The 27,252-nt window shown below is 40.2% G+C and overlaps 2 protein-coding genes across 2 annotated transcripts; both read left to right on the forward strand.

The window, feature by feature from the left end:
• Nucleotides 1-2,610: 2,610 nt before the first annotated feature.
• fpr1 (formyl peptide receptor 1) lies at nucleotides 2,611-8,723 on the forward strand (the record flags this gene model as incomplete). The annotated part of the gene is made up of 3 exons (XM_083897530.1): nucleotides 2,611-2,689; nucleotides 3,586-4,721; nucleotides 7,599-8,723. The coding sequence occupies exons 2-3, from the start codon at nucleotides 3,597-3,599 to the stop codon at nucleotides 8,721-8,723; spliced, it is 2,250 nt and encodes a 749-aa protein (XP_083753656.1). The 5' UTR covers nucleotides 2,611-2,689; nucleotides 3,586-3,596.
• A 2,236-nt stretch (nucleotides 8,724-10,959) lies between these two features.
• On the forward strand, nucleotides 10,960-20,570 carry LOC310933978 (uncharacterized protein; the record flags this gene model as incomplete). The annotated part of the gene is made up of 2 exons (XM_083897570.1): nucleotides 10,960-11,019; nucleotides 18,548-20,570. The coding sequence occupies exon 2, from the start codon at nucleotides 18,705-18,707 to the stop codon at nucleotides 20,568-20,570; it is 1,866 nt and encodes a 621-aa protein (XP_083753696.1). The 5' UTR covers nucleotides 10,960-11,019; nucleotides 18,548-18,704.
• Between the last annotated feature and the right edge of the window lie 6,682 nt (nucleotides 20,571-27,252).

The raw sequence follows: 27,252 nt of genomic DNA on the forward strand, positions 1-27,252 counted from the left end.
ACTTATTTAAATAAATAAAGTTAGCAAAAGCCAGCTGTTCCCAATATTCATGAAAGTGTTTGTGCTGCGTAATTTGCAACATCTGGTTTATTTCTTGTTTAGTGACGTTAGTGCATTTCACATTTGCGGTTCCCGCAATTGCAATTGAAGTGTAGGTGCTGATAGTTTTGCGTCACCTGTCGCAAAACAAACAGTCTAATCTACATGTTTTGTGTACTTTCCCATGGAGAAACATACTCGCATATGCACAAATGTGTGGGTAGTGTGGCAATAAAATCAAGAGTAAAGAGGAACCATGTGGGAGGAAATATGACCATGAAGTCAAACTCGGATGTTCCATTTCTTCCCCACAGAAAGGTAGGGCTGTACCCAAGGGAGATGAGATGGAGCTGCAGTCTCTCCAGCCAACACCGTCTGTCTTGCTCTCTTTTTTTTCTTCTTCTAGAATTGGTCTCACTTCCTGTTGTGATGCAATTCTGCATTTTGTAACAACTATGTATATATATCACAGGCCTTGAACTGTATTTGAACGATAAATGGTTTTAAAAAAAGAAAGACATTTCTGGGAAATACAGATGAAGTATGTGGCAATATATTTGTTTCAATTTTACACTTGGATTCAGGTCTGCAATTGTTTACTGGTTTGGCATTATGTCAATAACAAATTTACAAATGAAAAAGCATACCAACCAAAACATTTCATCCAATACCAAAGCATCAATTTTCCCTTTTTGTTAACTTTGTTGATGGAAATGTTCAGTTTCCTCGCCTAGGGATCTTGATATTTAAGTCGATAAATACTTGGTTGGATTTTCATCTGCACAATATTCTACTTTTATGATGCTGAGCCAACATGGACCTTGGATGTAAATCATGACACTGACAAATAAAAGCATACGACAGGGAACATGTGGGGTTTCCCCTTAATGCGGTCTGTGATTCCAAAAACAGTGCAAATTCTGTGCAAGTCTGACAAAATAACGACATTTTAGGGCAAAGGCGGTGTCGTCCACCATTTTAAAACAGAATCTCAGGAACATGATTTGTTGTGAGTTTCTTTGAGCAAGGTAAAGAGAACAAACATATAAAATGTGTAACCTACATGTCCAGATGGCAACTCAAACAGTCTACGCAGAGCAATTACACTTAACCTCAAGCAGAAATGACCTCAACCCACACGGAGAAAAACAAATTACGTAGCAGGATCATTGGTGGACATGAGAAGTTTCAGCTTGACTCTCTCTCTCTCTCTCTTTTGCAGGTAGTCATGCCTTGCACAAAAACCCACAATTTATGCATTTACGTGTGCGGTTGCTTGGTATCATCACATGTCGAGTTTTCCACCATGTGAAGACAAACATGTTGTAGCTAGAAAGTTTACGTCGGACTTAAAATCACCAGCAGAGACGCTCTTGCAGATAAAAGCTCCACAAGTTTTTTGGATACTTGACAATGACAACTTGATGGAAAACAACAAATGCATAAAGGTGCCATATGTAAGAATGTGGCCAAAAACGGTTACTACATTCAAATTCTAAATACCGAGGTCTTTTAGGTTTCGTTTTCTGAGGTAACTGGCAACCCGTGGTTGCTCGGCAGCTGAGACTCTACTGACTGCAATAATTGGTAGACGGCGGTAGGTGGCGCCACATGCCAAAATATGATTTCAAAACATAAACATGATTTGCAGTCTGCAAAATATTTTTGTTTAATGCAAATATTTTGTCTGTACTGTTGTTGTTGGTGAGTTCAGTTTGTTATATGAACATTATTCCTGAGTCTCTGTGACATATTAGGAGGATTTTATGGCCAGTTGCTTTAGTTTTATTACAAAATGCACCTTTAAAGTTCACAAAGACATTAAGTGAACCTATTGGTCTGTACTGGTCTATTGTAAAGCCCAGAAACGAGCCCGTTCTGGGCTTTCGGTTGTCTCCACCGTTCAAACACAGCACTGATGTTCACTCTGGTCTTGGATCGCTCTGCATCAGCCTTTTTTCTTGGCAGGAGCTTTCCCAAAAACGGTCTTTCGTTTGTGACTGACACCTGTTGTTGGTACCGTTTCCGTCATAGCGTTCCTTCAACTGTCTTGTTGGATTTAAAAAGGTAGTGTAAGCTCTGGCGTTGTCTTCTGAGCATGCGAGATTAGTGCACGAAGAGGGGTACGCGCATGGGAGGGAGGGTCTGATGCATCACGATCCAATTAATTTGTCTGCGCCGTTCAATATATATAATTGGATGGTGTTTTTACAGGCCTGTCCGTTCCACAGGTGCCTGACAATTTTCATTTTTGTGACAATGCATTAATTCATTGGTTACAATCGAGTTGTGGAGAAGATTTTAAGCAATACAGTTAAACATGCTCAAGATAATGACTACAGTATATCTTGACAATAGATGCATGATTCATTTATCAATGAGGCGATGAAGAATATCTCTTACATTTAACTTTGAGAGCTGTGTGTGTGTGTGTGTGTGTGTGTGTGTGTGTGTGTGTGTGTGTGTGTGTGTGTGTGTGTGTGTGTTTTAAAGCTGCCTGTGGTCCCGCCTCAGTGGGAGTGATGACGTCACATATTTAAGCAGTCTGGGCTCTGAGCTCCGCACTTTCCCTGGATTTGTCAAATCAGTGTTGAGCTGAGCCTCTGCAGAGAGGGAAACATCCTCACCAGACTGGAGCTTCATGGAAAAGGTATTTTTATTTCTATGTTTGTTATTCTCTCAAAGTTTTGTGAATGAGACGAGGCTGCCAAGAAAGCAAATATTTGGAGTCCCGGCATACAGCATGTGTGTGTGGTGTTTGAATTGTTGCTCTTCAAGCTGTTTGATCCTTCTTACACCGGGAAAGGTCTTTAAACAATTAACTGCTCGAATACAACAGAAGATGAGGAAGGCAATAAAGCACATGCACTAGACTACGGCTCCTTTTATGTTCTAGGAGGTTTTTTTTTCATGTGGTTCTTACATTAAAAAGATTAAACTATAATGCTCATGAAATTCCTGTTTTACACACGTTGATGTGGATTTAATTGCATTTAGAAGGACAACTTTATTTAAACCTTCAGTTTACTAGGAAATCACTCTGAGATTAAAATGTATTTTACAACATGCAGTACAACTATATGTTTCGTTTACTTTTGTTCCCTTCAGGAGAAGTTTGTATAGTGTTTTGCTTTCACCAGTGTGTGTGTGTGTGTGACAGAGAGAGACTGAGTTACAGTTTTAACGCATGGATGAACTTTCACAATACACAATGTGGAACTGTATCTCCAAATGATTCACCTTTTGGATTTCCCTCTAATTGAATGTAAATCCTTGGAAAAGATGGTTCACAGACCAGTTGTTAGCCCGAGTCTGACTCGCCTGCTGCATTCACTGAGTTTGCCTCAAAGTCAAGTCTCAGTGACTGCACCATGATTGGAGTTCAATGCATGTCCTGACAAACAACGTCCTCTCTAAACGTTTTTGAGAAGAAAAACAGACAAACTTTTCTAGTGTAGTCGAGGTGAGTGATGTAATGTCTCTGATTTAATACAAAGCTATGCATATAAGCCTATACTTGAATTGAAATGTTGGTTCATGTTTCAGGTTTGAAGACGATGATGGATTTCATGACTTTGTACATGATGAATACAACAGACGGCATTGTAATGAACGGCACTACGTATGAAGACGAAGAGTACGACTATAAGGACGAGCACGCTGAGCTGAGGCAGTCTCTGAACATCATGTCTCTCATTGTTTACTGCTTGGCCTTTGTTCTTGGCGTGTTTGGGAATGGAGTGGTAATCTGGGTGACCGGATTCAAGATGAAGAAAACGGTGAACACAGTTTGGTTCCTCAACCTGGCTGTGGCCGACTTCCTCTTCACTGCATTTCTGCCGCTGAGTGTGACGTACACAGCCATGGATTTCCACTGGCCTTTTGGCAACTTCATGTGCAAACTGAACAGCACTGTCAGCTTCCTGAACATGTTCGCCAGTGTCTACATCCTGGTGGTGATCAGTGTGGACAGATGGGTGTCTGTGGTGTGGCCCGTCTGGGCCCAGAATTACCGAAGTGTACAGAAGGCGTCCTGTGTGAGTCTGGGTGTTTGGATACTGGCGCTGATTCTCAGTGCGCCATACTTCATCTTCAAGGACACGGGACCGTCGTATCATAATGAAGACATCATCAACTGCTTCAACAACTTTGCTCTTTCTGACGACTACGAGACGCCATCTGTGAATCTGCTGCGACAGTTCCGTCATCAGACCATGACCATCACCCGCTTCCTCCTGGGATTTGTTGTCCCCTTCACTGTCATTGTGTCGTGCTACGCCGTGATCATCCACCGTCTCAGGAGGAACCGCACTCTGGCCAGCCACTCAAGTCGCCCCTTTAAGATCATCGCCGCCGTTATCACCACCTTTTTCCTGTGCTGGGCTCCGTATCACATCATGGCTCTGATTGAGATGGTCAATCACACGGCGATCCATTCAAGTGAAATATTGGACCATGTCATAACTATCGGTGTCCCTATAGCCACCAGCCTGGCTTTCCTCAACAGTTGCCTGAACCCACTGCTGTATGTGTTCATGGGCCAAGATTTCAAGGAAAAAGTCCGCAAGTCCATCCTGAACGTGTTGGAGAATGCCTTTCAGGAGGAAGTTTCTCGTTCTTATACTTACACAAACTCTATGGTCACCAGTCGGAGTAAAGAGAAGTCTGTTTCTGATGCTGAGGTATGAGGTTGCCCATGATATGGATAAACAAATACTGTAACTGTGCATAGAAAAATGTAATTGTATATAACAAATAAGTTTTTTCAGCTTTTGTTTTTAATCCAAGGACCCACAAGATCTGAGACTGGAACACCTGATACAATTCTTATGGTATGAGTTTTGTGATTGGCTAACAAAAATAGATAACTGCATCAGTTGCACTCATTTTGATATTGAGCAATTGTTGATGCTTTTGTGGACTGAATTATTTTTGAAATAATGGGAAACTGAAGTTTTTTGAAGTGAATAAAGTGTATTCATACAGCAAGTTTCAAAATCAGAGGTTTCAAAGTAAAAATAATAATGTGCACATACAGTACATGTTACATATACAATGCCCTTATGAATGGGATGGATGTGTCAGGAAGGGCATTTGATGTAAAAACAATCTCTGCCAAATCAAATATGCAAATCACTGGCTGTGGCGTTACCTAGAGAGGGAGAAGAAAACTATTCTAAAGCAGTCTTTATGTACATAAACAGATAATGTGCATAGTTATAGAATCTATAGAAAGTGAATTCATTTGTTGAATATTAATTAGGGCTGAACGATTTTACGAATAAATCTCTAATTGCAATTATTTTTGACTGAAATGTGATTGTGATATGATTCGCGAGATCAGAGGGAATGGTTATTTTTACATAAGTATTCTCATTTTCATTTGAATAACATATTTAAAATGATTACTCTGTAATATTTGTGCAGATCAGTGAGAAACAATCCGTAGAATACGAGGTGCATAGGTCAGGACAATATTTAATCTAAATATTATTATACATATATTGTGATTTTAATAAGATTTTCCTTTCATTTTTCAGCCCTTATATTACTTGTGCTTGTTTATTATGCAGCCCTGTTGTTGTAGTTGCACTCTATAAACTGTGTTAGAGTTAAGGGATGTAACTGGCGCTGGTCATGATTTCAAAATAGGTATTACATTGGTTTATAGTTTATTTTGTGCAACACAAGAAAGAGAAAGGTGCTGTAACACAATGTTGATTCGGGGAACTTTATGTTTCTCGTCTGTCTCATACAGTTGAGCTGTTGATATGATTTTATGTATGAAAAAAGAACAAGCAATAAAACGAGTGTTTGACGAGCATATAATCATTATTAAACATGCTGGCATTTTAGTTAAATGACACAGTAATGAAGGAATTCTAACGAAGAAAACTAGGGTTTCCTTGTTTCTGTATCTGTGTTGTAAAATCATGTGTTCTAGAGTCAGAAATTGTGAAACAGGATTGTATAACTGCTAACAGGCTAAAATGGATTTTCCCCAACATCTCCATTTAACTGATTGTGCTGCATGCTTTGATTAACATGTTATTCAATTATATATATACATATATGTATGTATATATATAGTTCTTTATATATGTTATATATATAAAGAAAATTAACATTAGATTGTAATGGTTTTAGGTGCAGCTGCATTATAAACTTGCTTCATTTGATCCCTTTCAGTCATTTTTTCCCCCGAATGCCTGTGACCTTAACCCTTCAGAAAATGCATGCTGTGCTTTAATCGCAATGTTTTTAATGCCATTTATATCATGTAGTCTCAGTTTATAATCATGGTGAACAACAACATACACTTTAAGAAATGAGGCCCTGTGGATATTGGGCATTTATATTGGTGGGATAAAAATCTTAATCTCGCAAAAATAAATAATCTCTAAACTGACATCTTGATTCTATGACTTAATATGAACCTTTCTTGAATGATCTGTTACAATGTAAATGATATTTAATCTTTTTTTTACGTTTTTAGTCCTATAGCAGAGAACTATATCAGCTACACCGATAACTCATTGTTGTGGCCTTTGTTGTTACTATTATTTCCATTATTAAAATATTATTTGGGCGTCTCCACATGTAATTTGTATGTCTAATGATCACAGAGCATTATCAACACTGTAATACATATGTTTGTGCTAATAAAAGCTTTGCATAATTGCATGTCAAGTTTTCAATGGGTAAATCATCATTGATTTGTTATTATGTTTTAAAATAAGTGTCTTCAATCTGCTTTTTGTGCCAAAGTCACTTATCTGTTAACATGATGCCGTATTGTGTAATATGCATAAAAAGAAATAAATAAATATTAGTAAAATAGTTGGACTATGAGTGTAGATTTAGTTTGTTTTTATATCATTTAAAAAATAACAAAGACTCTTGATGAATGAACACAAACCTTCTCACAAGTTCTCTGTAACTTGAGTTACAAACATCGAAAACCGGATGCTGAAAAACTGTAATTTGCCAATTTTGTCATATGCCAAATGTGAACTTGCTCCAATACAACATTGACAAACTACAGTTTTGTTTGGATAGAATCGTAGAAAATCTACAGAGTCAGGAAGCTTATGGTCTACATGTCCAGTTAAATATAGGGTTGACTTGAGCAATATGAAAACATTTGCCATTACACAACACAAACCATACAAGTGGAAGTGTGGCTGAGGACAGAGGGGAGCTAAGATGGCCCATGGCTCCGCCTCAGCATGGGCAAAGACATATTACTACACACAGTGCAGTTTTTGTATTGTATTGCAAAAATGTGTCCGAGTTTAATCGGGTAATCCTCTGCGACGGGTTCTTCTTCAGCGGTTTGGCAGAGAAAGGTATGTTACTTATTAGTCAAAACATTTTGGCTGTTCAGAGGATGTGCTAATGTGGCAGGTCATTTTTTGAATTAACAGTGTTGTGTTGTGATGATAGCATAAGCATTAAAGTATTCAGGGAAGTTGACGTAAGTCCTCTTCGGTCATGGAGAGTCACCTGTGTGTTTGATGAATAATGAGGATGACTTATTAAAGTTCCTATGGTTTCAGCATATTTCCGCTGCAGATCTCGAGGCAACGATGGAGACGACCACAGCTTTTAACGGCAGTGCAGACAATGAAACTGGACTAAATGACTATGACCACCTTGCGAGGCTGAAACTATCTCTGCACAACATTACTATCTTTATTTACTCCCTGGCCTTTGTTCTTGGCGTGGCTGGAAATGGAGTGGTTATTTGGGTGACCTGCTTCAAGATGAAAAAAACAGTGAACACAGTTTGGTTCCTCAACCTTGCTGTGGCCGACTTCCTCTTCACTGCATTTCTGCCTGTAGGTGTGACGTACCTGGCTTTGAAGTTCCACTGGCCTTTTGGCACCTTCATGTGCAAACTGTATGCCATTATATCCTCCTTGAACATGTTTGCCAGTGTCTACATCCTAGTGGCGATCAGTGTGGACAGATGTGTGTCTGTTGTGTGGCCCGTCTGGGCCCAGAATCATCGCAATGTACGCAATGCGTCCTGTGTGTGTCTGGGTGCTTGGATACTGGCTCTGAGCGTAAGTGCTCCGTACTCCGTCTTCAGGGACACTGCACCATCATATGTTGATGAAGAGGTCATACACTGCTTCAACAACTTTGCTCTTTCTGGTGACTACGAGACACCGTCTGTGAATCTGCTGCGGCAGTTCCGTCATCAGGCCATGACCATCACCCGCTTCCTCCTGGGATTTGTTGTCCCCTTCACTGTCATTGTGTCCTGCTACGCCGTGATCATCCACCGTCTCAGGAGGAACCGCACTCTGGCCAGCCACTCAAGTCGCCCCTTTAAGATCATCGCTGCCGTTATCACCACCTTTTTCCTGTGCTGGGCTCCGTATCACATCGTGGCTCTAATTGAGTTGGTCCCTCTCACAAGTGTTGCTCCGAGTGATACTTTTACCTATTTCTTTGTTGTCGCTGCTCTTTTAGCCACCAGCCTGGCCTTTCTCAACAGTTGCCTGAACCCACTGCTGTATGTGTTCATGGTCAAAGATTTTAAAGATAAAATCCGTACATCCATCCAGAATGTGTTGGAGGCGGCCTTCCAGGAAGAGGAGACTCACTCTCACACTGACGCAAAGTCAACAGAAACTAGTCAGAGCAATAAAAGCACAGTTTATAGTGAGGTGTAAGGGTGTCCAAAAAACTAAATCTGAAACTATGCATTCAAAGATCTATATATTTCCTTGTTGTCTTTCTACTGAGACCCTTAGTAAGGTTGTAGGAGTAGTAGGAGTTTTACTGTTATTAATGTTATCAGCGTCTGCATGCTTTGTAACAATGTAACGTAAAGTCTCAGTGTTATAACCAAATAGCAATGTCAAAATGTGTCTTTAATTAGTTTGTTTAAGTTTGTGTAACATGATGAGCACCACATAAATTAAACTTCTTGATTTTATTTTGCCACATGCACAGCAGATGTTGACAACCACATGATTGCCTGCATGCGACAGCAAATAAAAGATTATAAGAGTTTAAGTTGTTTTGCGGTCATTACTGTTCATTATCATGTCCTGCCGCTGTCCGCTTTGATCAGGTCCGCCATATGAATCACTTCTCTCCATTTCTTCTGATCTTTGGTGTCCTTGGGCTTCAGATTCAGTAACATCATGTCGTTCGTTAGGCCTTCTTGCCAAGTGTTTCTTTGGTCTGCCACGTTTCCTCTTCGTTTCCACCTTTATCTTGTTCACAATGCCAAGTCGCTCCCTGACATGGTTGTTTCTGACCTTGTCCAGTCCTTGTCCATCTCCACAGTTTCTATCTTCCTTGCGTCAGCTTTTGTGAGGACCCATGTCGCCGATGCATAGAGTATGGCTGGCCTGTGACGCGGTTTGCTGTACCTTTCGCCTTTGCAGGGTCATTATTGTTAAATATATTACTTAAATTGCTGAAAAGCATGTGAAGATCGCACTGATCTTCCTTCTTCGCTTTTAAATCCATAGTATGGAAAGTGTTTTACTAGTTATAAAATGTACTTCGTGAAACAGTGTTGTGTAATTACTCCACAAACAGGCTTGTAGAAAGTTAATTTCCCAAGTAACTTTCCTCACATCCAATATACAAAACTGCATACATGACAGCCTGTGTGTGTGTACATGGCAAAATGGTATTGATTTTTTAAAATTCTATTTAAATAGTTTTAAAATAATTGCATTTATTCATAAAATAGTATGATTAAAATTATATACCTCTCTCTAGCCCCTGCCCCTGACTGCAGTGATCAGTTTGAGTACATATGCTGCAGGATTTAATTTGATTTACACACAAGAAGAATGCTCCACCTAGTGGCCAGATAGCTTCATTATGAATTTAACCTGTTTTCATAAACCCCTTATTCAAAATCCATATTATGATGTTTGATCCTAAAGTAGATTTATTTTTCCTTACAATATCATCAAATATGAATTTTGTCATAAAAATGTATATTATTATTTGTCACAATTTATTTTCATATTTGATGTTTCTGTTTTTTCCATATCAAATGTTTCTGCAAAAAATGATGTTTGTATATGACAGGCCAACATAAAACTGAAGCTGTTTTAACATTTAATGGCTACATTTGTCAATCCTGAATTAACAGTACAGCATTGTAATTTTGTAGATAAAATTAACTATCACCTATAACTTGACAATAGATATCTACAGTTATATTATCCATACTATCCATAATTCCAGCTTGAGATATCTATAACAATTTTGATCGAGCTTAAAATATCTAAAAATAAAAGTTCTTAAATTGAGTGTTGAACTGTAATTATAACTAGTAACTCTTAAATACAGATATAGCTCAAATTGGAATTATGGACAGTAATAACATTGCTGTCACAATGTAGACTGAAATTGTCTATAATTGAATTACTGTACTAACGAACTCCCTACACATGAAGGAAAAGGGTAGGAAGTCATTGTGGATATCTCAATGTTTATTTCAATTTGGGAATAATAAAATACTGTCTGTTAAATATATATCCAGAATCGTTTTGAGATTTTTGAACAAATCACTGAATCAGACTAATATTTGTATTGTATTGCAAAACAAAAAAAAGGTGTTATTGTTCCCATCCCTAGTATTAACCAATAATTGCACATAAGCTTTGGGCCTATAGGTGTGTAAAACTTGTGTTTATTTGTTTATAATTCATTAGAAGAGAAATCTACTAGATATAGATTTAGAGCATCTACTTTTAAAGATATGACAATTGGTTAAGGCAATGATATCAGAAACTAAATATATTTGGCACAGTTTGGGAGACCTACGTAAACGTCATTAACGCGCGTCATGACGTCATATCCGTGCCATTGTACGGTGCTCCGGGAACGAGATTCTCGGCCTACAGCAATGGGCAGCCAGTTGCTTCGAAACAGCTAATATTAACAACACTGCGTCTGGGAGTCGCTTTGTCCTGAGACGTACCATAATAATGCACGGTGAGTCATGTCTAAATTGCCATTTTGGAGCTTATCAGCTGACACCTTAAATTCCGGGTTGTGTCCAACCCAGACTTCTCCCGGGCTATGTAGCGTTAGCTAGCAGCTGCTAACGTTAGCGTCTCGCCTGACGCTCACATTAGCTATCAGCTTTAAGTTGTGTTGAGGTGTTCTTTAGGATGCGTCTACTTGCTTTAATGCCTTTCAAGGAGGCGTCATCGGTGCGTACGAGTTCGATGCTTACGTTACCTTTAATAGAATAGCCCAACTAGCAGCGCAAATACATTGGAGGTATGGTGATGTGTTCAGTCGCCCGCTGGTGGTCATGGTGTGTTCTGTGAATTCACTGAAATTATGAACGTGAATCTAACTCGCGGCGAATGAACAAAATTGTCGAGACGGATGTGTTTTTAAATCCCTCTTAATGTCGTGATTTTATCTGAAAATTGTTCAGACATTGACATGTTATATTATTTCTGTGCATCACCGGGTTCGTAGCAGTAACTATTTTAAAGTGCTTTCAATGATGTGTTGCCATGGTTTGAAAAGTGCTTGGATTTTGTATAGAGAGCTCGTAAATGTTGAAACTGTAACAGAAGTTCAGTAGATTATTTTGTAGATTAATCATGTTTGTTTGATCGGGAAATGTCAGAAGATGTTGATCAGTATTTCTCAAAACTGCGGAGGATGATGTTATGAAATGTCTTGTTTTGTCCACAAACCAAAATTATTACCTTACCATTACTTTTTATCCAGTTGATTAATTGTTTACTTCGTGTAATTGTTTAGCTCTGTAGTTTATCAAGAGTTGAAAAAGCTCCCAAAATGGACATGGAAAGTGTTTGAATTAGATCTTAGAAATAGTGTATTAATCCTGACTTCAGTTTGATACATTCTTAAGAATAATTTTCTCTTAGCCATCATACAATTTGCCCATAAAAAGAACAAGGTTTTATGTCTGATAACAGAAGAACTGTGCATTTTTAAACTGTAAAAAGTAACATTATCTGTAACTGTTATGAATCATCATAGTAATTGCAGTGTAGATATGCGCAATTGCACATAACTAACTTACTAACTTTTTCATTTTATTTGTCTTTTATTTAACCTGGAAGTCCCTTGAAATAGAAAGCTTTTATTTGAACAAACCAGGTACAGCACAGTTAAAATTTACACACAACTCTCTTGAATTATTGACATTGGCAGAGTCAATTAATTTGCTGATTACTAATTAATTTACACTTTTGTTCTCAAAAAGCAATTAAAGCTGCTAAGTCACTAAATCATCCAGACAAACACAGGATTTATTTGACAATATTAATTACCTTTGCATTTAACTAAATTGTATTTATTAGTGCAGGGCCCGTTCAATATGTGCCTGTTTTTTTGAAGGGGCAGAAGTGGCCCTTTTAGCGATATAGGTGTCACATTTGTAGTGATGTCTCTTGGTAAGGCACCTGTCGAGCAAACCATTCAACAGCTATGTGATTTTGGGGGAAAGATGCTGCTCTTTTAGCAATATATCTGTAGCACAGATTATGTATAAACAGAGGTTTGAACTATGAGGGCTAGTTTAGGTACGACCGTGAATAAATGACCTACATACTACAGTCACTGGTTGTATAGGCTACGTGCACAATGGAACTTCCGCCTAACAACCTTGGCTGCCAGTACGCTGGGCTGCTTTCGGTAGGTCGTGTTGTCTTTGTGATTTCCCGGAGAGTGAAGTGCTAAGTAGAAGAGTAAATTTTATTCGTAAAAAATGAGCGGGTTTCAGATACAAGAGAGACGGTTATCATATTAAAAAGTCAGAATGTCAGCCCAACATTGTTGTGTACCCCTTTGTATAAATTCGTCTCGGTACAATAGTATGATAAACTTTCATAGGTTTCCGGTGGATGTGTGAGTGCGAGCCAAATGGTTGATGAGGGTACAACAAGACCTACCGGAAGCAGCCCAGCGTACTGGCAGCCATGGTTGCTAGGCGGAAGTTCCATTGTGCACGTAGCCTATTGAAACACAAAACACTTGAAATGTGTTTTATGAATACATTTTTGAAACAAAACACAAATGGAAAATAATGCGAAATAAAAAAAGGGTTTTGAGTCAGCGTGATATACTTCTTTATATCTTTAAATATCAATGTGGAGTAGCTCAGTGGTTAAGACTGCTACTCCTGTGTGTAGAGACATCATGGTCACAGGTTCAACTCCATCCCTCGCTGGTTGTACTCTATTGTAAGTCACTTTGGATAACAGCTTCTGCTAAATAACATGTAATGATGTATATAATGATAAAAAATCACACCAATATTCCTTTCAATCTTAAAGTTAATCTGAAGCGAAATATTAAGATAGAAAAAAGTTATTCTGGTATACTCAAACAGGTATATTACTTCATCTTAATACCTACAGGTTCAAAGCTTCATGTTTTACAGGAGAACAAAATAAGTATTTGCTCATCCATCCCGTTTCTACCACTTCTATCCTCCACAGGAGGGTTGCTTTGCCAATCTCAGCTGACATAGGGCGATAGGCAGGGTACACCCTGGACAGTTCGCCAGTCCATCACAGGGCCACATATAGAGACAAAGAACCATTCACTCACACTCTCATGTCTACAGTCAATTTAGAGTGACCAATGTACCTAATCCCCATATTACATGTTTTGGACTGTGGGAGGAAGCCAGAGAAAACCCAAGCACACACGGGGAGAACATGCAAACTCCATGCAGAAAGAAAGGCCCTTGTTCCAACTGGGTCTCGAACCCGGGTCTTCTTGCTGCAAAGGCAACAGTGCTAACTACTACGCCAACTGTGGCCCCATTCTTTGATCAATTCTAAATAAAGTTGAATATCAGGATCTACCTTAATGCTGTGTCTTTTTCATTATAGTTCTCAAAATAGGGAATTGTTGGCAAACAAACCCAGCAAAAAACAAACCCATTTTGTGACTTCATGAATCCTATGTGGAAGCAAAGGACAACACATTTTGTAGCTGTTCTTCAATTCTCTCCCTGCAGTCCGTCTATAGCAGGGAAATTATGGGTTCTCCAGGTGCTGGCACTGCTTTAGGTATCTTCTCTGTTTTCTTCGGTAAAACTGTTGCTTGAGGTTTCAATAGGATTTTCTGTAATTTTCTCTTTTGAATCTCTCACTTTTGGCGTATTGGTGTGATATCTTGAAAACATAACCACACGTCTCATGCTTGTCACTGTGAGTCAACCTTACATGATGTGGCTGCAGCTATTTCAGCCAAGTATTATTTGGTAGCTATTTTCTTAATAACAATTTCAGACATCATTCATGAATCGATAGCTAAGCTAACTAATCATTACCGTTAACTAATGCATTCTTCTGTCTGAATATGAATGTTTCTGTTTGACGTGTTGTGAGAGTGCTACAGTGCCTTTAGGTGCTCCTACACATGAGGACAAAAGTATTGGTATTTAATAATAGTATAGTAAAAGTATTTTCCAAGTGCTGTTAAACAGCAAATCATTATTAACACAGCCTTTTCAAACATCCTAGTTTTATTATGTATACTTGCATTATTTGCACACAGAAATGAAATTATTCCAAAACCGGTTAGTTCGGTATGGTATGGTTTGGAACAGTACCTTTACTTGGTAGGCAAATTATGGTCTGTTTCTGATGGCTGCGTTAAAGGGATACGTAGAGTGACAACGAATGACCACATTGGACGTAACAGAACAACACAACAGACAACCATGCAGGACATCCACTAGGCTGTTGTTGCCGTTTGTCTCAACAAGACATCAAGCTTATGATTATGTCGATTTTGGTGAAGCATAACCAGACTTTTGAAAGTTTAACTTTCTCCACTGTGACTCAGTCGCAGCAGGTCTGTGTCTCTGTGTATGACAGGCTGCTAGCCCTACCCCCTGCACAGAGAAAGAGACACACACATACCTCTCCTCAAGATTGGGCACAGTAAAAACCCACCATATCCAATCTCATTGTGTCTAATGCTGTGTCCAAACATGAGCACTTAATGACAAGGGTATTTCGAAATATAGCACTACAGCCCATTCTGTACCCATCCCAAAGTGTAAAGTAGCAATGAGTAGCATCCAACGCTCATTCAGCATTTTGGTAAGCGGCAGCAGTGCCCTTGTTACCCGGTCCAGAAAAAACCCTGTACTGTATCACACTGGTATGAGTATGGGAGATCAGGGGGAACCATTACAAACCCCACTGTGGCAATTTGAATGATCTGTCCTGCGCAGTAAAAACAAGGCTCAAACCTCTGTCCTAAAGGGTGCATATAAAAAAGGCTGAGTCAAACAATAGAGTGGGCTTTTAAGGTGGCCCTCACGTTCTACAAGTGCAGGAGATTACTTGTAGAAAGTAGAGTTCACAACCAGTAATTTTACAGCATCGCTTGATAATTTTGTCTTAACAATTTATCGACTACTTGTTTGTTTTTTTTGCTTTTTCACTAGAGATAGTACCTGGCACCTTGTACTTTTGTAGTACCTGCTCTGACGAGGTTCCAAGCATGCTGAGCCGATAGTTAAGTGTGACGTCGACAAGACCACTCGGCCACTGATTGGCAGAGAGTGTCGGCACTGGCAAGAAAATGTCTTAAAAACTAGAGTAGTCTGGTGTATTTAGTGACCCGCATCACAATCTCTTCCACCATATTTCAGTTCAGTGACTGTATCAGATGGCCATTTGCGCTCCAGACATGCAGGAAGTACTGAACTAATCTTTTTAATTAACTGATTCTGATGATTCAATACACCAAGAACTGCTTTACGAGTCACTAGTTTGTGTGTGTCGCACATAAAACGATGTCATGGCAGTGTCATGCAGCTGTACACAACTCCACCTGCATGGAAGAGGTACTATTGTAATTGAAAACGATACCAAACCGAGTAGAGTCTAGCTGAGTTGTACTGGAACTTTATAGTGGAAAAGTGCCAATAGAGCCCAATATGCTCGGGCTCTATATAACTAGCCTGATGGCCTTGGGGAGAAACCTGCCTTTTACCGTAGTTCTTCTAGTTGCTCCACTCTTGTGGCATCTCGCTGATGGTAGTAGTATGAATGCTTTGTGAAGTGTGTGGGTTTAATGTTATGGGCCTTTGTTACGGGTTTGAATTTTTAAGTCAAATTTACCAGTTGTTAAAGGGTCTTGCACCCAGTGCTGCTCCCAAACCAGATTGTGGTGGGTTGGGTCAGGATGCTCTCAATTGTGCATCTGTTGGAGTTGCAGATCATCTTGCTCTCCATGTCAAAATTCCTCAGCCTTGCCAAAAAAAATGCTGATGTTTTGGGTTTTCTTTACCAGATCTGTGATTTCAAGTGAAAATGTTAAGGCCAAGAAATTTGTTTGTGGCGATTGTCCATACAGCAGCCAGAACCAGACACGACTTGGGAAATTTCACCATTGTCTTCGGAAGGGTGTATAGATGAGAACCGCTTCCAGAGATATTTTCGCATTACGAGCAGATGCTCTGCAGATGGGAAGAAATGCCTGTAGTTGGTATCACTCAGGGTAATCCTGGCCTGGCCTTGATGTAAGCTAGCAAGTCGTCAAATTAGCTGCTCGTCATGCAAACGTATTGCTGGAAGCAGTTCTGATTCTGAATGGTGAAACTCGTCAAGTTGTAGCCGGCCTGTGTGATGGGTGGTGGTGTTGTAAAACAGAAAATGTAACTTTATCCCCTATTTTTGGAATTTTTGTTCTGAGTGACAGTAGGTAGGCTCTAGGTATTTAGCCTGGGTAATAACCCATCAGTGTTTACATACAGGTCATTTACTCTCAGCCCAACTTGTGGGTTGGTGGGATTACCTGAGTCACCATTTTGAGGATAGCTCTGATTTGGGCCCAATCCGATTTACCCCTACCCCTCTCCCCCTTTTGAAACTGAGTTACAAGAGGCAGTGGTTAAAATCTACCCCTATGAAATGTGACACCCTTTCATGAACATGATGCCTCGTTGTGTTACAAGCAGACATATTTTAGCGAGAGATTCAACTCTGCCACCCAAAAATAGAAGTCTACTGAAAGTGTTGTCAGGTCTTGGGAATACTAGCAGACTAGTTGATGGTGTGACCGCAGACACGTTTTCTTGTTTAGAATAGCTTCAAAACATCCTAATCAATGAGACCCTCATGATAGTAAAAAAAATCTTTGGAGTTGGTTAATCTGGGGGAAAAAACTCAGTTTAAAGTGTGCTTGTGAAAAACTTTCATTTGTCTCAGCAAAAATCGGGACACCATACCACTCCATGTGAATCTGCGAAATGGAGGGCTAGGGCTAAGTGGTGGGGGCAAGGGGTGAAATAGGATTGTTCCTTGGGCTTGGGCAGATGGATGTTGTCATTGTCCCTTTGATGGTGGGTAGACATCATGATGTGGAGTCACAAAAAGAATGTTCCACTCCCTGCCTTATACACAAATTTTATTGTTCCTTCAATAATGTAAATTATATGAGTATTTCACCGTCTTTTAATCTCATTTGCTTCTTCTCAAGTACAATGCCTACGATTTGACCTAATAGAATCACTCGGGTCCTGTCCAGCATTGTGTAACATGACCCCTCCTCCTCAGTCTGCTGTGTTTTCAGTGATGGTGGTAGGAGGCAACATTTCAAAGTTGTAATTGCAAGACCATGATACTGTAATAATTCTGCTGAAGGATATCAGAATCTTATACCACACAGTGCTTGATCATAATGGTGTCACTTCAACAGCTCAGTATTTTAGTAAACTGGCTGGTTGTCCTGCTTGCCTGCTTGCTCTTTCTATGGGTACTTTCACACCTATAGTATTTGGTGTGCACCAAACGTGTTTGGTCCCTTGGTTCGGTTCGTTTGCGCTGGTGTGAATGTAATCTCGATACTTCGTTACGCACCAAATCAACTGGTCCGAGACCTGCCTGAAGGGGTGGTCTTGGATCGCTTTATTTGCCCTACTCTGGTACGGTTCCTCTGGTGTGAAAGCAACCAAGCCAAATGGGACGAAACAGACAGTTTGAAAAAACAATGGACTGGCAATCTGTCTAGGGTGTACCTCACCTCGCTTAGATTGGCACAGCACCCCCAGAGACCCTCATGTGGAGGAAAAGGTAGAAGACTGATGGATGGAAACCAGAAAGCAGAGAAATTTAGCTTTTCGCCTATTTAGTCATCATTATGATAGCTCTCAGGATTTACCTGGGACGACCATCCAATCACAGATGAGATTCACCAGCGTGTCACACATTTGTGACATTAGCTTCTCAGTACCATATACCTAAGCGGTCGAGTAACTGCCAAATATCAAACGTGAAAGCTATCTTGGAAAAAGGGGCAGAAGCACTCATTGAAAATGTTTTGACAATTGTACAGCCATAAAATCAAAATGAATCCAGGCAGCCTGATAATCAGGATGGTCGTATTCATCAGCACATCAACATTTGATATCTATAAAAAATGACAGTATAAGCATATATTGTTAACTGTGTACCACAAATTTGCTTCAGTGATGTGATAACTCTTTTCTTTATTTTCCCTTTAGGTGGTGTATCACATATAAAGCCTCAGAAGTGAACATACAACTCACAAGGACATTTCTGTGGAATCAGTCTGAAAGACTGGATATGTGGACATAATGATTCCCACATGAACATATCTTGGGTGCCTGGATACTTCTTGGAATTGCTGTTTGAAAAGTGATGCCATCAACACATGGACAAAATTTTATAATGGAAAAGCAGAAATCGGTGAATAGTGTTGCTCCAGCACAGTTGGGTGCACCTTCGTGTTCTTTCATTTGCACTGTGTGTGGGGATGGGTTCAGTCAGTACAACAATGTGCTGGCCCACATGACTGTTCATGGACCTTTAGAGTCATTTTCCTTTGATGGATCATCCAATGGATTTGAATTCCCTCAAGAATATGTGTTACAAGAAAATGGCACCCTGACTGCTGTAAATGGCATAACACCGTCATCTATGCTGAAACCTCCATCTCCAGGACTCTTGCCATCGCATTTACCATCGCCAGTTAAACCATTGACTCCAACTTTAAGGTCACAACCTCCCCCTTACAGTGATGTTTTCAGATCAAAGCCTTCAGACCTGACGATAGACAAATCTCATCAGGGCAATTATCGTTGTGAAATATGTAATAGATCTTTTAACAGCCTGCAGAGTTTACATCGTCACCAGCAGTATCGAAACACAGAACGAGGTTACAAGTGTACTCTGTGCTGTAAGATCTTTGAAGGTAGACAGGAACTGAAGAAGCATCTCCAGGTCCATGCGAATGAAGGTTTTCACTGCTGTGGTCAGTGTGGTAAGCGGTTCCTCAAAATGGACTCACTAATTGCTCATCATAAAGAAATCCATTCATCCCACAGTGTTACAGCTGTGGGTAGGTTAGACAATAAGCGAGAAAAAAAGAGTGAGAAAACGTATCCTTGTAAAAAGTGCAGGCTCATATTTTTCTGGATGTCAGATTTTCAAACACATTCATTGTATCATTGCCAAGGAAAAGAGCCTGATGGTTTTGCATCTGAAATTGAAGTTGAAGTCAACTCTAAAAGCCTGGAAGACAGTCCACTTGAAAACTGCCACAACAATGGCACATCGATTGACCTGGAAAATGAGGACAGTAAAATCTTTGGGGATACCAGTAACGAGCTCAATGATGACTACTCTTTCACACCATACAGATGTGGTTTATGTGGAGATCGTTTCCAAAAGTTAACGGCTCTAAAGGATCACCATCTCACTCATCAAACTCAGGAGGAAATGGATCAGTTGAATCAAGAATTACAAAAACGGTTAAAGCGGCATCCTTGCAAGCAGTGTCACCGTGTCTTTAATCACTCCAGTAGTTTATCACGGCATATGAGATACCATAAGGGTACCATGCACACATGTTCATTTTGTGGTAGACATTTCCCACAACGTTGCGATTTGAGAAGGCACGTTGCCATGTACCACAAAACTGAGGTAGAAAAGAAACCAGGATTGAAGCTCTTGCATGCAGCTCCACAAAAAGGGTCTACCCCCAATTCTCTTAATGGTGAGATAACCCCAACATCTCCAGATGAGAAAAATAAGAGCTCCTCTGACACTGAGCAAAACGGGTCACCAGAGCAGACCCCACAGGATAAGCAATCGGGGAAAGCAGTGCGAGTCAATTATAAGTGTCAGGAATGTGGGAAACGTTTTGGGCTATTGTGTGTGTACCAGCGACACTTGCGTTATCACAAAAAGGAACCAAGGAAATGCCCCCAATGTCCTGCTAGGTTTACAAGTGCTTCATCACTTGAGCGACACCTTCAAACTCACCCTAGCAATGAAGAAATGGATGATGATGGACAAACATCTCTGTACACTGGCACCAATAGGGATCCTGTCCTAGAAAAGTGTAATGCAGAGGACATGGAGGAAGATTTTATGGACCATAGTCAAAAGAATAAAGGAAATTCTTCAGATGTTCTATATGAGTGTACTGAGTGCACTGAAACGTTTTCATGCTTGGAGACATTTCTTCAGCACCAGACTTCTCATGGCACAGAAGATAAATAGGACAATGGATCCATTAATCGTTATTCCCAAAAGACATGCTCTCTGGACTAGTTTTTTAATCTTTTCAATGCAAACATTTGAAAAAAAATGTATGGGTTAATCTGATGTAGAAAAAAATTGTAATGGTCTTTTGGCACTACTTTTATTCCCGTTTTCCCTGATGAGGAAAAAAAAAAGTCATTGAAATTAGAGGAAGCAAAAAGTAAGGATTTGGAGTGGAGCAAATCAGGTTTGAGAATTGATCTCAATATTACAAATATGAGCATAACTCCAACATAGTCACATGAGTGAAAAGCAAGCTCAAACAGTATTCTTCAATAAGCTATGTTTGTGATCATTTTTAAGGTCCCGCCTTGATTATACTAGTGATGTTTTTCCAATTTTTTTTGTTGTATTTACATGTATGGTTATCGTCATTCATTTTGCATTTTCATTTTTAATTGCAAATATATTTTTTATATATTGTATACATCTTCCTTTTTGAATAGTTCCATTGTTAGGAAGTAGATTATGAAATGTGCCATTAAAGTTGTACAAAGAAATTTCTTCTGTGCCATCACTGTTGCTATTAACCGGAGTATGTTCATGTTTGTGTTATGTGTAGTTTAGGTGCCTCATTTCATATTGCAATATAGCATATTAAAAAACAAAAGTACAGTGGAGTCCCTATGGTCAGTGGGTCCATTGAGATGTGGGCAATTGAGACAGTTTTGCAGTATCATAGGGCTCTTTGCTCTGCTGAAAGCCACCGCTATTGGGGAATACCATTCCCAGGGAGGTGTGTACTTGGTCCAGCAGCGTTTGGGTAGGTGGTGTAGGTCAAAGTCATCCTCACGATTGTCTGAACCCAGTGTCCCAGCAGAACATTCCCCCAAGCATGACACCACCTCTGTTATCGAGCTTTCTTAACATAGTGCAATCTCCACAGATTAAGTGAAGCACGTGCCTGGATGTGAAAGTAAATGTGGGGTTGCACAGATTGGACTGCACATAGTCTTGGGTGTCCTTGATCCCTGCTGCTGGTTCACACTTTGTCCTTTTAAAAGGTACTAACAACTGCGAACCAGTAATGCCTAACACGATCCAGAGTTACTCTGGCCGTCGAGCATCACACTCACGTTAAAGTCGCTCAGATCCTTAAGCTTGCCAGTTTTGCCTTTTGACAGGCACCATTGCAGAGAAGTATCATTCACTCAGTGGTGTGGTCATGCTATGGCTGATTATTGTATATTCCCATCACTAATTGTGATTCAGGAAGACGGACAAATAAACTCATCGGCCACTTAATTCACATTTAACAATCGGAACAATGGCAGCAAGTCTGTTCATTAAGGCATGTCGGTGTGGTCAAGATGACTTGCTTAATTTCAAGTCCAACATTAGAGTGGGGAAGAAAGGTGATAGAAGTTAACATGGCATAGATGTTAGTGCCAGACAAGCTGATGGGACAGTTTCAGAAACGTTTGAGGTATTTTCATGCACAGCTATCCATAGGATTTAAAGAAAGAAAAAAGAAATAACCAGTTAGTAGCAGTTATATTGTCAAAAATGCATTGTTGATGCCAGAGGTCAGAGAAGGATTTCCAGATGGGTTCAGTATGATGAGAAGGCAACAGTATCTAAAATATCTAGAACATCATCTTCACAAGCTTACCAAAACGACAATGGAAGTTCATGAAAAATGTCACCTGATTAGATGGAGTCTCAATTTTTCCTCTGGTAATTTGGAGGGTAGGGTCAATTTGTAAACAGCATGGATCCATCCATCCAACCTGTGACAATGGTTCAGGCTCGTAGTAGTGGTGTGATGGTATATGGGATATATTCTTGGGACACTTTGGCCACTTAACTACCAACTGAGCATTGTGTAAGTGCAATGGCCTACCTGAGTATTGTTGCACACTGTCTGTCTTGTTATTACCATAGTGTACCCATCTTCCCATGGCCAATTCCAGCAGGAAAACGTGTCATGTCACAAAGCTTAAAGCACCTCTGGTTTCTTGAAAATGACAGACCTCACTGTATTCAAATGGTCTCCAGATCTCGATCCAATCAAGCATGTTTGGGATGTAGTGAAACAGGAGATTTGCCTCATGGATAGGTTCCTCGCACGAATGCTAGCAGATCTGCGTCAACTGAGTGATGCTGTCAGTCAATATAGACTAAAATGTCCAAGGAATGTTCCCAGCACCTTGGGGAACCTATGCCATCGACAATTAAGGCAGTTCTGAAGGCAAATAGGGATCCAATCTGGTGCTCACAGACATACCTAATAAAGGGGCTGGTTAGAGTATATTCAGCAGACAACGTTCTTGACATTTCTATGATACAAAAATGTATAAACAAACAACAAATACATAAACAATGAGTGATTCATTATTGATTCAGCATTGGACATTGTGAAAACATGTTGTCATTACCAGTGATCCAGGCTTTTTCAGTTATAAAAAATATAAATAATGGCGTTGTATTCATAGGCCTATTGTATGGAGATGATGTACTCCAAATATGAAAGGCCCATTGCTTGAGTCACCTATTAATTATTACTAATATTATTATTATTAGAATCCTAATTACATTGAAAACATGGGGTTGGAAAGTGAATTGTGGGTTGCAGCTGTAGTTGGTGTTACGTGTGTTGCGTGGTGCATCTGTGACTATACCTAGTTGGCAGGAAAAAAAAGACGCTGCTTACAACCTGCAAAATGACCAATGTGTAAAACATGGGCATGTTCAAGCATGACAAAATATGCACACAGGGGGATCCATTTGATGATTTGGTGGAGCAACCAGTATTACCCATGGATGTATTATATGAACTGGATAGAGCACCGCCCCTTTGCTTCCGTTCATTCCTATGAAGCTGCTCACCCAGCGCATATGCCAAAAAAGTTTTTTGACTTCCGCGTTTATTTCCGGGTTATGGGGCCCATAGAGCATGCGCAGTAGTGTCACTACCATATAAAGATCTATAAAAGCCCGTGTCCATGTCTCGAGGTGTCCTGTGGACACTTTTACAGGGCGTCTCTTTTACTATTGCGGTCAATGGGAAAGTTGCTTTTTGGGCTTTTATGGGGTTTTCTGTTGCAGTACCCACAGTGGCCACCATGTAAAAATTGTCTTCAAGGCAGAGGGGGCGGTGCTCTATCCAGTTCATATTATACATCCATGGTAATACCGCCTGCCAAACATGGAATTTTGGGAATCCCAAATGTGAGAACTGCACCCTCAGTTTTGCTGTAGTGTGTAATATTTGCATGTGCACAACCAAAAGATCCAGCTTCTTTTTTTTTTTATAGCATAGCTTGAGGTATAGAAGTAATACTACAAGGGCAAAGTTAAATTAAACGTAAATCTTTCCAATATGGAATTTTCTAGAGATAAAAGTTTAGTACTTCATAATGATGGGTAGTTGGCAAATCTAGATGGAACAAAGTTAATGGGAAGCTAGTAACTGGTCAGTAGCCGATAAGGAGCTGACTTTCATACCATTCTCTGACGATGTAAATTAAGGGAAACCTTTAAAAGTTCTTAACATGGGATCAGCATTGAGTTAATCATGTGGAACAAAAGGTATTTCAGAGGATCCAAAGGTTTTTTTTAATGCAATCCCACAAAACAAAGAGAACGGGTTGTATATCAACTGGCATTTGGCTGATTATGTAGTGTGCAAAGTGAGTAAGTCAGTTCCACTGTGATTTGTACTTCATATCTGATGGTTGCATAAATTCACCATTTAGAGGAAGACAACTTGTCAGCTCACAGAATATCTGATATTCCTGGTCATTCAAAAATATAGGTTTGAGGGTTGTCTTCATCTCCCCATAGCAGGTTCTGCCTTTTCAGCCAGGGGGGACTTAACAGTGGAGCACCACAAGGACGTGGCGCCATTTTGTATGGAGTCTTGCTCACAAAATGGTCGTAGTCGACTTATTAACCCTTTAGAGACCAACCCAGTCCGGCAGTAGTGAGCAGTCACCCCAGCCACTTCAACTGTATTAAACAGCAGTGGAGTGGTACTGAACTTGCACATGGGGGCACCGAAGCCCCGTTGAGGACTTCATCAACCGGTTTAGCCCCTGTTTACAGAGGAGACAGCAAGGAGACAACCGCGGTGCGGTCGCCCGGAAGAGGTCGTGCTACCGCCTCCGTCAGGCTCTGGAAGTGACTGGCATATAGCACGGAGGGGCGGGCTTTCACTGAGTCTCTGCACCTTGTTATTGGTTGTAATCAGGCAATTGTATAACGTTGAATTTCGGACATGATGTCCATAATGCGCAACCGAATATGATAAATTCGCCACCGTACACAGCCTAATGGACGGATAGCTCACGTCATGCGGCTTAACACAATGCTCTTTGACTGATCGTCCATCATCACAGTCCAACGCATTCTGGAATAAGAGAACTCTTCTGTTGGATTTCCCGGGGGGAGACGGAAGCATCAGCAAGGAGGACAACCGCTTTCTTCACAACCTGGCAAAGAGAGCCGTAGATGTATTGCTTTCCCGAGGAGTCTGTTGCGTGATTGCCGTTACACCGATGATGTAGCCGTCAAGTCTCACAAGAGGTCCGGCGGCGGAGCACACGAGATCAACACAGGATAACATCTCCGGTAAGGTACGACAACAGACCTGCTACACAGAAGCCATTAGCTGCCATCATCTTGCTAGCTAGCATGATGCTACTCAGTGTGTGTTAGCTAGCTGGCTGCTCTGAAAGCTCTCTGAACACCAGCGCTGCTACGTGGATGCAATTGTTTAAGACGAGCCGATTACACCCTGATGTCTTTAGGTAAAATAAAATAACAATCTACAAATCATGCAGGTGACATTAAAACCGCCTAATGTAGTTCTCCTTTGTTAAGAGGAGCACCGCAAGTGCGTGTCCACTTTATTAGGTACACTTTCAAAGTCTGAATCTAGTCCGCAACAGCAGCAGTACCATATTCTATCTCAGAGAAATGTGTGCATACGTTTCTGACGCGTTTTATTTTATATGGATAAATCAGACATGACCAGTCAATGAGTGTTTTATACCTGAATCACTTAATTTTATGCACATGCCATTTAATAATTTGATGTTAAAACATCTCACAACCCATCTTTGGGTCCCACCACAGTATCAGTGGGTTAAAATCAATTTCTGTTAATTCATTCAACTTGGTATACTTCAATACTGGAGTAAAAGTCACTTCTGAGGGTTATTGAAATTACAGCATTTTATTATTTTCTTTCTCAGTCAAACATTATTTTGATTGGTTTAACGCTAATTTTTGTGTTTGATAAACATTGGAAGTAAACTGTCAAATAGGACATAATTATTATTATTTATTTTTTTAAAGTCAAAGTATTTGCATGTTATACAGGGCAAATTAACTGTTCTGCACCCAAACTTTTAAATGCATTAGCGCCATATTTTAAGCATTTTTTTTTGTAATTTCTCGCATACATTCATACTTAAATTATTTTAAACAAGAATAGCCTAATGCACTAATATATTCTAGTGTGTTTCCCAACCCTGGTCCTCAGGGAACACTGCCCTGCATGTTTTAGATGTTGCCCTGCTCCATCACACCTGAGATGAGATGAACAGCTGGTTATCAGGCTTCTGCAGCGCTTGATGAGGAGCTGACCGTTTGAGTCAGGTGTGTTGGAGCACGGCAACATCTAAAACATGCAGGACAGTGTTCCCTGAGGACCAGGGCTGGGAAACACTGTAATTTCACCTGCTCCTTCTGTCTTAGAGTAGTTTGACCCCAGTGTCATCTGAACTTGCATGTGAGTTTGAGCAAGTGTGGTTAGAGAACACAGACTCACTCATGAAAGATGAACGCCCCAGCTGTCACGCGGTGGAGTAGTGGCAAGTACACCTGCATTACGGAATGCAGGTGTACTGTGTCCGACGTTCAGTACTGGAGTGTGCATGTTTTTCCATGTGTCGTTTCTGACCCAATGTCAGGTGAAATTGGCTGCTCCGGCTCCATGGTCATGTGAATGAATGAATGAATGAAAGCCCAAGGCGTAGATATACAGAATGTTGGAAACAACATTAGTGGCAGTGCAACCACCCTGATACATGTTATTTTTGCATTTTTGGTAAATTTAGAATTGGCACATTGGCTGATTTTGCATTGTAGAATAGAATATCTTTATTGTCACTGCACATGGACTGTGTGTAACAAAATTGAATACAAAGCATTATTGGCAGTTGAAAATCGGCTGAATGTTTGTTTTCTTTATACTGAAGTATTTGATATGTTTTGGTGTTATCAAGGACAACAGTATTACCGCTGCACACATGACAGCTGCTCTACCTCATCCTTATAAGCAGACTTATCCGAAATGAGCCCCACTACAGCTGTGTCATCCAATGATTGCATTACTGGAGTGGGTGTTGGTTCACATGGCTTAGGTGCTCCTATATTTTTCAGTGCACCACCTTTAGTGCCACAATGTTAAGGGTTGCCTTTTTTAATTTCTAACATACATTCATACCTATGTAAATGATAGGGTAATAGCAAGCCAATGCTATCAGCTGAACTTGCAAACCGAGACACTCGTAGAAGAAAAATACCATGAGCATCGTTCTTCGCATTATTGTTATTATTGTTTTATCTAGGGTGCATGTGCTGTGCAAGGATGGCTGCGTATAGGAGAAAGAGATGCGGGGAGATGAATGAA

Source organism: Microchirus variegatus (genome assembly GCF_963457635.1).
Source record: "Microchirus variegatus genome assembly, chromosome: 1".
NCBI lineage: Eukaryota > Metazoa > Chordata > Actinopteri > Pleuronectiformes > Soleidae > Microchirus > Microchirus variegatus.